Source organism: Felis catus, chromosome D4 (genome assembly GCF_018350175.1).
Source record: "Felis catus isolate Fca126 chromosome D4, F.catus_Fca126_mat1.0, whole genome shotgun sequence".
NCBI lineage: Eukaryota > Metazoa > Chordata > Mammalia > Carnivora > Felidae > Felis > Felis catus.
This window is the reverse complement of record NC_058380.1, coordinates 10,887,093-10,899,488: the sequence shown is the minus strand read 5'-3', so window position 1 is coordinate 10,899,488 and position 12,396 is coordinate 10,887,093. Positions and strand designations below refer to the sequence as shown.

The 12,396-nt window shown below is 48.9% G+C and overlaps 1 protein-coding gene across 1 annotated transcript in view; it reads left to right on the top strand.

The window, feature by feature from the left end:
- Positions 1 to 280: 280 nt before the first annotated feature.
- The window catches only part of DOCK8 (dedicator of cytokinesis 8), a 231,730-nt gene continuing 219,614 nt past the window's right edge, over positions 281 to 12,396 (top strand). Inside the window, exon 1 of the mRNA XM_045043274.1 lies at positions 281 to 610. Within this exon, the coding sequence (XP_044899209.1) occupies positions 558 to 610 (53 nt within the window). The 5' untranslated portion in view covers positions 281 to 557. The remainder of the gene's footprint in view (positions 611 to 12,396) is intronic.

The window sequence follows — 12,396 nt, the reverse complement described above, 5'->3', positions numbered from 1 at the left end:
TGTGTGTCTGCCAGCCTGCCTTCCCCCAGGCTTGTCGTGGACCCCGGAGACGGCCCGGCGCGGAGAACCCCAGGGCTGGTTTCCCGGCCTCGCGTGGGTCCCGTGGGGCGGGCGGACAGCGCGGTCCCCCTCCTGCCCTCTGGCGCTGGCAGCTTCGCGGCTCCGGGCGGACGGACTTTCCCCGCCTCGCTCAGCGGTCGCCCGGCCCCCCGCCCGCGTGCCCTCCTGCCCGAGGTCAGGGCCCCCGCCTGCCGGAGCGCGCCGTCGGTCGGAGCATCCGGAGGGCAGTTCCGCGGCGAGTCCACACCCTCTCGCCCGCCGCTCCCTGCGCGCCGGGCCGGGCGCCGGGTGGCTGGGCTCGCCGCCGCCGCCGCTCGAGGCTGGGCCCTCCCCCGCGGTGACTGCAGCGCCGAAGGTGGAAATGCGGAAGTCTGCAGCCCGGACGGACAGATGAGGCTCGCGTCCCGCTCGGCGTGCGCTGCAGCGGCTCCGCGGCGCGTCGGGCCCCCGCCGTCCGCGCCCCGCGCCCCCAGAGGCCGACGAGGCGCGCGCCAGCCATGGCCACGCTGCCGGGCGCAGAGCGGCGCGCGTTCGCGCTCAAGATCAACAGGTAAGGCGCGCCGCGCCGGGCGGTGGACTCGCGGCCGCACCGCCCCAGCCGGCCGAGCGCCGCGGGCGGCGCGGCGGGGTGCACCTGAGACCGCCCTCCCCCCCACGCCGAGCGCCCCCCGAGGCCGCCGCGGTGGGGCAGCCGAGCGCGCGACAGCCCGCTCCTTCCCGACAATCCTGGGCCACCAGCGTCCCTTCCCCGAGCGAGCTCTCGGGCCACCTCCCCAACCCCGCCTCGCCCGCGCTGCCCTCGGGGCCTCTGACAGGTGGCCGGGCGCGGGGGCGCGGGGGGGGGGCGGGCAAGGGCGCGGGGTTAGCCCTTCGGGGGGCTCGCCGCCCACTCCCTCGTCGACTGCGCCTTCCTTTGAGCCTGCGGTGAGACGGGGCAAGAGGAGAGGCGGTTGAAAGGCGAGTTTTGCCTCTGGGGGCAGCTGCTTTGGGGCTTTGGTTGTTCTGAGCAGGGCGCTTTGCCCTGTGCTTTTACTTCTCCCTAAGAAGTTTGGCTCCTGTGGACATCGCTATTTTTATTCCCTGGTCCGAGGGAGCCTTGAAGTGGAAAAAGTGATTTTTTAAATTCTCCGTTTAAATAAACAGAGAGGAATGGCCTGGGGCTGATATTTTTACATTTACAGCGCTCGGGCAAAGAACTAAGGACAAGGAATCCAGCTCACCATACGATTCCTGGCCCAAATGGCACAAACTACATGCGAGCACATTTACTGCTCCAAGTTCTCACCGGAGGTGCCCTAACTGCAGTTTTTCCTCCCCGGAAAACTGCTGACAAGTAGTTGGGGCCATGTTCGTCTTGCCCTGAGAAATCCAGACCGTCTGGTTCAAAGATAAGGCGAAACTGGTCCTGAAGGGTCAGCTCATTATTCACCTGCCCTCCCTGCCGCTAGAACTTGTTATTCTTCTCTCGGCCGAGCCGGTGAAAGGGTGGTTCCACAGGACATTTTTTTTGTGCCCATAGTGTGTCAAGAGGTGGAACGGCAGGGAATGAGAAGTACGGAATAATCTGGCGGTAAGGACTTCTAGAGGGTCACCGGGCTTCCTTGCGATTTTGTTTCTGCCTGCTGGAGGGCTGAGGGCAAGTCCTTTCTCTTACCTTAGTATTTCTTCACCTTTAACACGAATTTAATTGTGAATATGTACTGTAGATTAATGTTGGAGGCCAAAAGGTACTAGTTGAAAGGCATGAAGTAGATCAGGGATCTCCCCGTGGGATTTTTTTTTTTTTTTTTTTGGATTAGGTTTCATGACTGTTGCAAGCCAGAAAGAGCAGTTGATTCGTTTGGAGAATTTGGGAATCCGGCTGAAGTTAGCAATGAAGGTACCGCTTAGCCACGACGGTCCCTCCCTCCCTGTGAATGTTAGGTCAGGAAAATTGTGACTGGGACAGAAAGATGTTCGAAATGGTGGGGTGTGGAGGAGTTAATTCCGGGGGGAGGGGGGGCAGCGGCAGGACCTGCGCTCATCCTAAAAGCGCTCTTTTTTTTTTTTTAATTTTTTTTTCAACGTTTTTTAATTTATTTTTGGGACAGAGAGAGACAGAGCATGAACGGGGGAGGAGCAGAGAGAGAGGGAGACACAGAATCGGAAGCAGGCTCCAGGCTCTGAGCCATCAGCCCAGAGCCTGACGCGGGGCTCGAACTCACAGACCGCGAGATCGTGACCTGGCTGAAGTTGGACGCTTAACCCACTGCGCCACCCAGGCGCCCCCTAAAAGCGCTCTTGAAAGCAGCAGCGGGGTTGGTGTGGCCCGGCTGGAATCACACGTGCTTGTAGATCGGCTCGCTGCTATAAACCGTGTGACAGTGGGCATGTCGTTTAACCTCCCTAAGCTTTGGTTTCTTTCTGTGTCAAGGGGCATAATCATGATACCTACTTTTTACAACCATTGGGAAGACTGAGTGAAATAATGGGGGCAGAGTGCTCGTAGGGCTTGGCTGAGGGCGTATGTTACGCGGTGGCTGTCCTCATCGTCATTGCCGTCAGCTCCCATCTTTGTCACCATTGTCTCCGTTGTCACCTTTGAGAGGCTAAGGAAGAAGGAGCAGGAAAGAGAGCTGTAGTTGGAGAACTTCCCGCGCAGGGATCACTTTGGGCTGGGTGTGACCATGCCGGTGGCAGGCTAAAGCCGCTTGGGGCGGATGGCCTCGCCCGTGTGTCTAATGTCCCCGTGCTGAGATCACCAGACATGCTCAGTGGAACAGAATGTGCGATGCACTCCGAACAAGAAGTGCCTCACTCAAGTTAAATAAAGTAGAAAAGGTTCCCTAATCCTCGGGTAAGAATAAGGATTGGATATTCCTATTCAGGAGGGTTGCTTTCTCTTCTGAGGCATTTGTGTATTGGGCAGAAGAGTTATAGTTACTGCTCAAAGGAGTTCATTAATAGGGACATATGTGGTATTAATATCATATTAAAACATATTAAAACTCACCTTTAGTTGATCGCTTACTGTGTCGCAGAAACTGTGATATGCTTGAGGGATTATATCATTAAATCCTCACGGAAATCTTAGGAGACTCACATGAAATCTTATATGGAAGGAAAATGAAGCCTGGAGATGTAGTTTGCACAAGGCCATACAATTTCAAGGCCAAGAACAGAGCTGGGATTATAAACTACTCTAAAGATTGTACTCTTTTTTTTTTTTTAATTTTTTAATGTTGTGTTTTATTTCTGAGAGACAGAGAGCACGAGTGGGGGAGGAGCAGAGAGAGAGGGAGACACGGAATCCGAAGCAGGCTCCAGGCTCCGAGCTGTCAGCACAGAGCCCTACGTGGGGCTCGAACCCACAAACTGTGAGATCATGACCTGAGCCAAAGTTAGACGCCTAACCGACTGAGCCACCCAGGCGTCCCAAGAGTGTACTCTTAATTGGGCATGTACCATTTTGATGCCTGAGTCTTAATAATTTCCTTTAAAAGCAAGCAAGGAATTACCTGCTTTTTAAAAAAAATGGCATTTCAGTAGTAGCATTGGCGACCTTTTCTGTATTCTGATTAGTGTTTAAACCACTCAGGTGACACTTTGCAATTTTGAAGTTGGAAAAGAAGATGTTTTCCCTTGTGTGCCTACCCACTATTTTTTAAAAATAGATCAACTTGGGGGCGCCTGGGTGGCGCAGTCGGTTAAGCGTCCGACTTCAGCCAGGTCAAGATCTCGCGGTCCGTGAGTTCGAGCCCCGCGTCGGGCTCTGGGCTGATGGCTCAGAGCCTGGAGCCTGTTTCCGATTCTGTGTCTCCCTCTCTCTCTGCCCCTCCCCCGTTCATGCTCTGTCTCTCTCTGTCCCAAAAATAAATAAACGTTGAAAAAAAAAAAAAATTAAAAAAAAAAAAAATAGATCAACTTGGAGGTGCCTGGGTGGCCCAGTCAGTTTTGTGTCCAGCTCTTGATTTCACCTCAGGTCATAATCTCACGGCCCATGGGATTGAACCCTGAATCAAGTTCTGTGCTGACAGTGTGGAGCTTGCTTTTGATTCGCTCTCGCTCTCGCTCTCGCTCTCGCTTTCTGCCCCTCCCCGCTCTCTGTCTCTCTCTCAAAAAAAGATAAACTTAAAAAGATTAAAAAATAAAATAGATCAACTTACAAAAGTAAGATGCTGTTGAAATATGGCCATCAGTATATGAAGCATGGGTTCCTGTTTTTTCCCCTTTCTACTCCTAAAGATACAAACTATCCCTTGAAAATGTTTGTGGGGTAATTGGAAATATTCAAATCTGATATATTAAAATTTGTGAGGAGCTCAGTTCTACCCACACTGACCTCGAGAAGGAGTGAGCAGGCCAACCGACAGTAGGAGAAGAATGTTCTCCACCCTTCCCAAATTCTGTGGCTTCTCGCAAACACCGTCGCCCAGTTTAGGGGCAGGGCTAAAGCGAAACAGGAACCTGGGACTGCCCACCACTGCCCACCCCTCACGATTGCCCTGCCTCTTCCCTACTCTGATGAAGCCTAAATTCCCGTATGTTGGAAATCCACATGCTGGAGGAGTCCTATCCTATAGGGCTCTTTGTTTTATTCTGAGCTCAAAGTATAATTGTGCGATGTCATCGTATGACTTGTTACGGTTAAACGTTTCTCTAGAGCGCACCTCTCAGGGAGATGTGGGGGGAAAGACCCCCCACTGAATTTTTCTTTCTTCTTTTTCTTTTTTTTTAAATGTTTCTTTATTTTTGAGAGAGACAGGGTGTGAGTGGAGGAGGGGCAGAGAGAGAGGGAGACACAGAATCTGAAGCAGGCTCCATCCAGGCTCTGAGCTGTCAGCACAGAGCCTGATGCGGGGCTTGAACTCACAAGTCGCGAGATCATGACCCGAGCCGAAGTCAGACGCTCAACCGACTGAGTCACCCAGGCGCCCCGGCCACTGAATTTTTCTGAGCTGGAGAAAGTAAAATTTAATTTCATGCCAGTGTCCTGTACTCGGCTTCATTGCAGTGTAACCGTCACTGACTTCCTGTGCACAGAGGAAGACTACGGTAGTTAAGAAATTCACGATCATGTTTGGGATTTTGGTACCTGCTTCTTTCTTTCTTTATTTTTAAAAATTTTTTTAACGTTTATTTATTTTTGAGACAGAGAGAGACAGAGCATGAACGGGGGAGGGGCAGAGAGAGAGGGAGACACAGAATCGGAAGCAGGCTCCAGGCTCCGAGCCATCAGCCCAGAGCCGGACGCGGGGCTCGAACTCCCGGACCGCGAGATCGTGACCTGAGCTGAAGTCGGACGCTTAACCGACTGCGCCACCCAGGCGCCCCCTGGACAGTGCTTCTTTAAATGCCCTAATGCAATCCTTGTATTATCAATTACCTTTCTTTTCTTACTGGCATTTAGTGCTTTCCTAGATTAGAAAGATTAGTACTAATCGTTTGAAATTTCATTAAGTAAAATCTTGGTTTCTTTCAAACAACAGGTAGAGAGTTTGGTCACATGTAAAAGCAAAATAAGGACTTTGGATGTATAAGAGAGCGAAAAGGCACAAGGCAGAAAAAAACATAAATGATCTTGACATTCAGGTTTGAAAGGAATAAATAATAGAAAATGGCTGTTGTATGGCAGCTGCAGGTCTAAATCTTTGCATGTGTAACTCATTCACCCCTGAAAAGTGAAACCGTTATTATCTCCGTGTGCAACATGGAGACTGAGCACAGAGAGGTCATAAAAATTGTCCAAAGTTTCAAATCGCTAATGAAGGGCAGGGCTGGAATTCAAATGCAGGTAGCCTTGTTCTAGAATCCTCTAAGTAACATTTATTGACGGCTTCCTATGTGGCGAGCATGGTGCTTAGTGCTTCCTATATCTTCGTCGCATTGTTGTAGAAAAGGAACAAAATGTGAAGCAAAACAGTCATCGTGAGAATGTGATGTTGTGGAAGATAAAAACAAGGAGCTGAGAAAATAGATGGCATTCAAGAATCCCAATACTTTTGGGGCGCCTGGGTGGCGCAGTCGGTTAGGCGTCCGACTTCAGCCAGGTCACGATCTCGCGGTCCGGGAGTTCGAGCCCCGCGTCGGGCTCTGGGCTGATGGCTCAGAGCCTGGAGACTGTTTCCGATTCTGTGTCTCCCTCTCTCTCTGCCCCTCTCCCGTTCATGCTCTGTCTCTCTCTGTCCCAAAAATAAATAAAAAATATTGAAAAAAAAAGTAAAAAAAAAAAAAAAAAGAATCCCAATACTTTTGAGCCAGAACAAGGTGAAGGTGTGGAGATCTTCCTGAGACGTATTTGCCCTTTTGTCTATGGAGATGACGCACGTATAGAAATATATGAATAAACGAGCACCTGGGGTGAAACAGTGCCGTTCTTTAGCAGTGACGACAGAGGGGGCATGTTCGTGCTTTCCAGAATCGCTTCATTTTTCGGACATGTTCTAGACCAATGACCTATCGACGAGGCTTCAGGCAATCCAACTCAGGATTTTGGTCTTTCACGTTCAGAATCATTTTTTTTTTTCCAGATTCTTGGGAAAGTTCCACTTTGACCTCAGGCATCAAGTGCAATTGAAAGAACCTTCTGCCAGGGTGAACTTTTCTTCATTTGGAGTTCTTTGAGCTCTGACAGTTCCCATGGATGTGTGGAGCTAGTATTTACTTCTACGTGGAAAATAGATGTATAGTTGCATCCTGCGGTTCCCTGTGGAAAGAGAATATAATTACATCGTGTGGTTCCCTGGGGAGAAGGGGAGGGCTCAAGGGATCAGGTTTCCCATCTCACCTCCCCAGCCGGACACACTAATGATGGAATGGGGTGATGTTACAAACACCCCATCCTTCTATACTTAAAAAAAAAACACACATTATTTATTTATTTTGAGAGAGGCACAGGGTGAGTGGGAGCAGGGCAGAGAGAGAGGGACAGAGAGAGAATCCCAAGCAGGCTCTGTGCTGCTGGGACAGAGCTCGAACTCGGCAAACGGGGAGATCGTGACCTGAGCTGAAACCAAGAGTCGGATGCTTAACCTACTGAGCCCCCAGGGCGCCCCATCTTTTCACCCTCTTTAACGAGGACCTTGCCAGGGCAGGGGTGTGACCGTCAGACTGCTTGCTGAAGAAGGCTAAGAAACAGGAGTGCTTAGCATTTTTCAATGGCAGATGATCAAGTGGTTATTCATGGTTTGCTCAATAATAAAGGGCCAAGAAAATGTACTATCCCTGTACCCACAAGTGTCTAGTCTAATTTATCAGTCGCAAAGTTTCTCTAGGGTGGAGGAAAATGCGAGAGTTTATATGGTTGTAGTAAGCGTCTTCCCTCTGCTACTTGAGCTTGCCCTGTAGTGGCACTGTTGGCTTATGGACAACTTGGGGACACACACAGAATAAAAACAGGCTCATATCGGGGCTGTCTGGGTGGCTCAGTCTGCCAAGCGTCCGACTTCAGCTCAGGTCATCATCTCACAGTTCGTGGGTTCGAGCCCCACGTCGGGCTCTGTGCTGACAGCTCAGAGCCTGGAAACTGCGTCGGATTCTGTGTCTCCCTCTCTCTCTCTGCTCCTTCCCCACTCATGCTCTGTCTCTCTCCCTCTCCTTCTCTCTCTCTCTCTCAAAAGATGAATAAACATTTAAAAAAATTAAAAAAAACCCAGGCTTATATCTCTAAAAAATATATATGAAGGCATCTGTATGCAGGGCTTTGGTGAGGTCAAACTATTTGGTAAAGTTGGCATAGGGTATAGGACTGTTATCCCGTGTCCCACCTCATTCACATCAAATGCAGGCTTAGAAAAGCAGAATTGGGGGTTGCAGAGCAGAGTCTCTCCTGACCTTTGTCCTTTTCATCCGTGTTCAACGTGAGAAATAGGAAATAAATAAGCAAAAATGCCTACCGCCCGTAAATTACAGTTATTAACATTGACATGCATATCCTTTCATTTTTACAAAAGTAAGATCTTATCGCCCATGCTGCCCCGGGGTTGGTTTTTAAAATTTTAAAATATCATGAACAACCCTCTCCATGTCAGTCAGTGTCGATCTGCATTATAATTTACACAACACTGTTTAAAATCGCCTCGATTTCATCCACAGTGATTTATTGAATTCATATTCTATTGTGCTTCAAGATCATTTCCAGTTGTTCACGGAAACATACAGAGGTTGATGGAACGTCTTATATGTACATCTCTATGTGTTAGTGCAAAACTACCTTAAAAACTTCTAGGAGTGGAATTGCTTGGTCCAAGGAAAGAAACATTTTTCAAGCTTTTGATGCTCATGGCCAGATTGTCTCCCAGAAAAGTTATACCTATTTATGCTCCCACCAGTTGCCCTAAGAGTGATCGTTTCTTCGCATCCACACCCCTGCTGGTTTCTATCATTTTTTAAAAATCTTTATTCCCAGGCTTGACCCCTTCTCTTAAATGGCTCTTCCCTCTTCCTGTTTAGCTTCTCTTCCAGATCCCTGCATGACCTCTGAAGTCATGCTTTAGGGATTAAAACAAGTCATACGTTTCTCCTCTTTCCTTTGCCCGATATACAGCTAACGGTGGTGGTAACTTCTGTCTTCTATACCTTCTGTCTTTGTTCATTGAATAGGTGGGTTACTGATAAAGGCAGAATGTTCTAACAACTCAGTTCTTTCTTATCTTTTAGACACTAGCTGCCACGCTTGCACTCGCTTTTTACTTTGACGATCTAATCGAATCTACCCATCCTTTGCTTAAACTCTAGTTCTTTTAGGAATCAGAATCTCTGTCCATCATGAAACAAGGTTCCAGATGACGTAATTCTCCGTGTTTTCCTCTTCGATCCGATTATAGAGAGACTGGACTTCTTTCATACTCTTTTGAGTTCCTGTTGCTCTAGGATTGGCTTTGGGTTTACACAACCTGTTTACACAACCTCAAGAGGCTTCATGAGAGCCCTTATCATTCAAAGGATATAATTTATTGTTCTTCCCATGTGAAAGGTCAAGGATAAAAATAGCAGACAGGTTACTTAATGATATTCAGGCTAAAGACTAGATTAAGGAATGTAGAACTTCAAAGTAATCACCTTCTTTCTCCTATTTCTTAACTTTCTGGTGTGTGGTTAATGTAGTAGGTTTGCAAATTCTAGGCTCTTAAGTTTTAAGAGTATATTCATTAATTCACTCCAGCTACCGAGGGTAACTCTGTTCCGAGCACTGCATTAGACCCTGGAAATGCAAAGACAGCAAGCCATGCCCTGGACTTGCAGGAGCAAGGACGTTAACCCAACATTGTGCACTGGAAAAGGTCGGAGCCTTCTGCTTTGCTTCCTAGCCCTGCCTTTTGGGGCCTTGTGCCTTCAGAGTGGTCATCTTTGGCGTCATGATGCTTATTCTAAGGATAGTTGCCGTATCCAGAACATTTTAGGAGATCCTTTTAGAACTGCTCTAAGAGAATGGAGTGTATTTATTAAAAAAAAAAAAGGCTCAGGGGCGCCTGGGTGGCTCAGTCAGTTAAGCGGCCGACTTCAGCTCAAGTCACGATCTCGCGGTTTGTGAGTTCGAGCTCCACGTCGGGGTCTGTGCTGACAACTCGGAGCCTGGAGCCTGCTTCCGATTCTGTCTCCCTCTCTCTCTGCCCCTCCCCTGCTCACGCTCTGTCTCTGTCTCTCAAAAATAAATACACGTTAAGAAAACAATTGGCCCAGTGGTGTGAAATCTTTTTCCCTTAAGGGAGAATGGGCTTTTTCTCTTACTTGGAAAGTTTCAAAAACATAGAAGATACAGGGAGATGATAATGTGGCAGGTGCCTGAGGGCCTGTTGGCCAGAATTAATACATGTTAACACGTGGTCACTTTTGTCTTAGATATTTCTGAGTGAAAAACAGGAACATTAAAGACAAATTTGAAGTCTCCCTTATTCTTCTCTCCCATCCTGTTGTCTTTCTTCCTCTGTCAGAGTCCAGCACTATCACCGAGATGTGTTTTTATTCATTTTGTGATGTTTATTTATTTATTTTGAGGGAGGGGGGGAGACAGAGAGAGAGAATCCCAAGCAGGTTTAGCCGTGTCAGCACAGAGCCCAACATGGGGCTCGATCCCACGAACCGTGAGATCACGACCTGAGCCGAAATCAAGAGCTGAATGCTTAAGCGCCTGAGCCACCCAGGCGCCCCTGCAAGTTGTACTTTGTGTGTGTGTGTGTGTGTGTGTGTACACATATCCATGAACAATATTCTGTATGGTTTCCGGAATGAGCCAAAGTTATTAGCATGTAATCAAGCCTGTTACATTAGGTAGTACCAGTCCGAATTAATGGAAGGATGTGACCGTCAAGTACTGGAAGCCGGGAGTTTAGTTGCAACCTCAAGTAGCTCCGAGAGCTGTTGCAAAGAGGAACTACTGATTCAGGAAGACAGTTCTATCAGAATCAATTACACGACACTTGTGTAAAATTGTGCAAAACAGCAGGTATCTTGACGTGTACCTTCTGGTAATGTTTCTTTTGTCAATCACTCCTTACAATTGTAGTCACCTCACTCGTTTCCTGGAAAGGCTAGGAAATTAAAAAAAAAAAAAATTTTTTTTTTTTGGTGTGACCCCTGAGTGGCTCAGTTAGTTGTGTCTGACTCTTGATTCTGGCTCAGGTCGTGACCCCAGGGTTCATGGGATCGAGCCCCGTGTCAGGCTCCGTGTGGACAGCGAAGAACTTGCTTGGGATCCTCTCTCTGCCCCTCCCCCCCCCAAAATAAATAAATACATCAATATGTACATTTTGTTTGTTTCCATCAGATAAATGTATCCATGCTCTGTAGTTGACCTGAGATAAGGAGTTATGTTGAGACCACGTTTATTTTCAAATAGTATGGTTTTAAAAGCGCGGAATACAATTTGGGCCTCCTTGCCTGGACATCTGATTAGAGAAAGCGTGCAGGCTAGCAACAGAGGGTGGGTGGTGTTTGCTAAAAAAGCACGTGGCTCTTTGGGCTTTGCTGTGACTGACCGGTCGGGCTGGGTTCTCCCCTGTCTGAACAGGGAGGCCTAGTCCCCTGGGGCACCACACCTCATAAGAGGAAAAGTGGGGAGCATGGCCACAGATAGCAGTGCCGTCCCCCAACTCTCTGCTTTGCCTCGCTGCGACACGGGGCATCCCTCTGCACACAGCAGACCCCTTCTGTGGTGGGAGTGTTCGAATTCTCTGGATTCACTTCCGGGCCACGTACTGTACAGTCAGGAGAAGTTGAACTCTCAGCGGAAGGATAGCCACCTTGGGGGCCCCGGTCATTAGGGCATCAAACTCAAGCTGCCTCGGGGTTGAGTCACCCCTCAGTGATTGACGCTAGAATGACCGTCCAGCTCCCTTATGCTAGCAGAACAACTCAGGCTCAAAGTCCACTAAAAACGTACCTTATCCTGCTGTTTAACATAAATGTTGTTTCAAGGCAGTGGTGGCCATCTGTTCTCTGCGAAACAAGATTGTCACCTCCCTGTTGACATTCTGACTGGTTCGCTTCACCTACTGGTATCGTGCTCTTTCATTCCAAATCACTGTCTGTGCTCGCAATATCCCTTTAGTTTTTTAAGAAGTTTTATTTATTTCAAGAGAGAGCTAGAGCGAGCAGGGGAGGGACAGAGAGAGGAGGAGAGAGAGAATCCCAAGTAGGCTCCACGCTGTCAACGCAGAGCCCGATGCAGGGCTTGAACTCACAAACCGTGAGATCATGACCTGAGCCGAGATCAAGAGTCACATACTTAACTGACTGAGCCCCCCCCCCCCCGCCCCGGTGCCCCTCATAATATCCCTCTAGAAGGGGTGGCCAATTTACCTGTTGTAATTGTTCCCTATCCAATAACTTCATTCAACTCATGAGAATTTTTTTGATTGCCTATGACCTTCTCTAAGGCATCAGGAGAGGGGAAGATACAACAACCAGTAAATGCCCCGGAATTCAGTGGAGTGAGCAGGTTGACATAAGAGAACACAGGAGATGGAGTTTGTGTGGCTGGGTGAGGGTGAGGGCAGGAATGTTGACAGACTCTGGACAGGTAGGGGAGGGGGTTCCAGCAGCCCTGGGGGGTGGGTTCAGCCAGGCCCCAGGGACAGGGGGGTGAGCGACAGATGTTTATTGGTCCCTGGCATGATGAGAATAACTAGCAGTGTGCAGAATGGATGGTGTGGGGTCGGCAGGGGGAGTTCTGTGAGACGGATAAGGAGGGGACCCCAGTCACGCCCCTGGGAGGTGATGAGGTCTGGGATTAGGCTGGGGTCTCGAGAAGGGCGTGGAGGGGGACTGTGTGCACAGATACTTCAAGGGAATCAACTAGACTTGAGAAGCGCCTAAATATTTATTCATTTGCTCATGCGATGGACATTGATCGTAGCC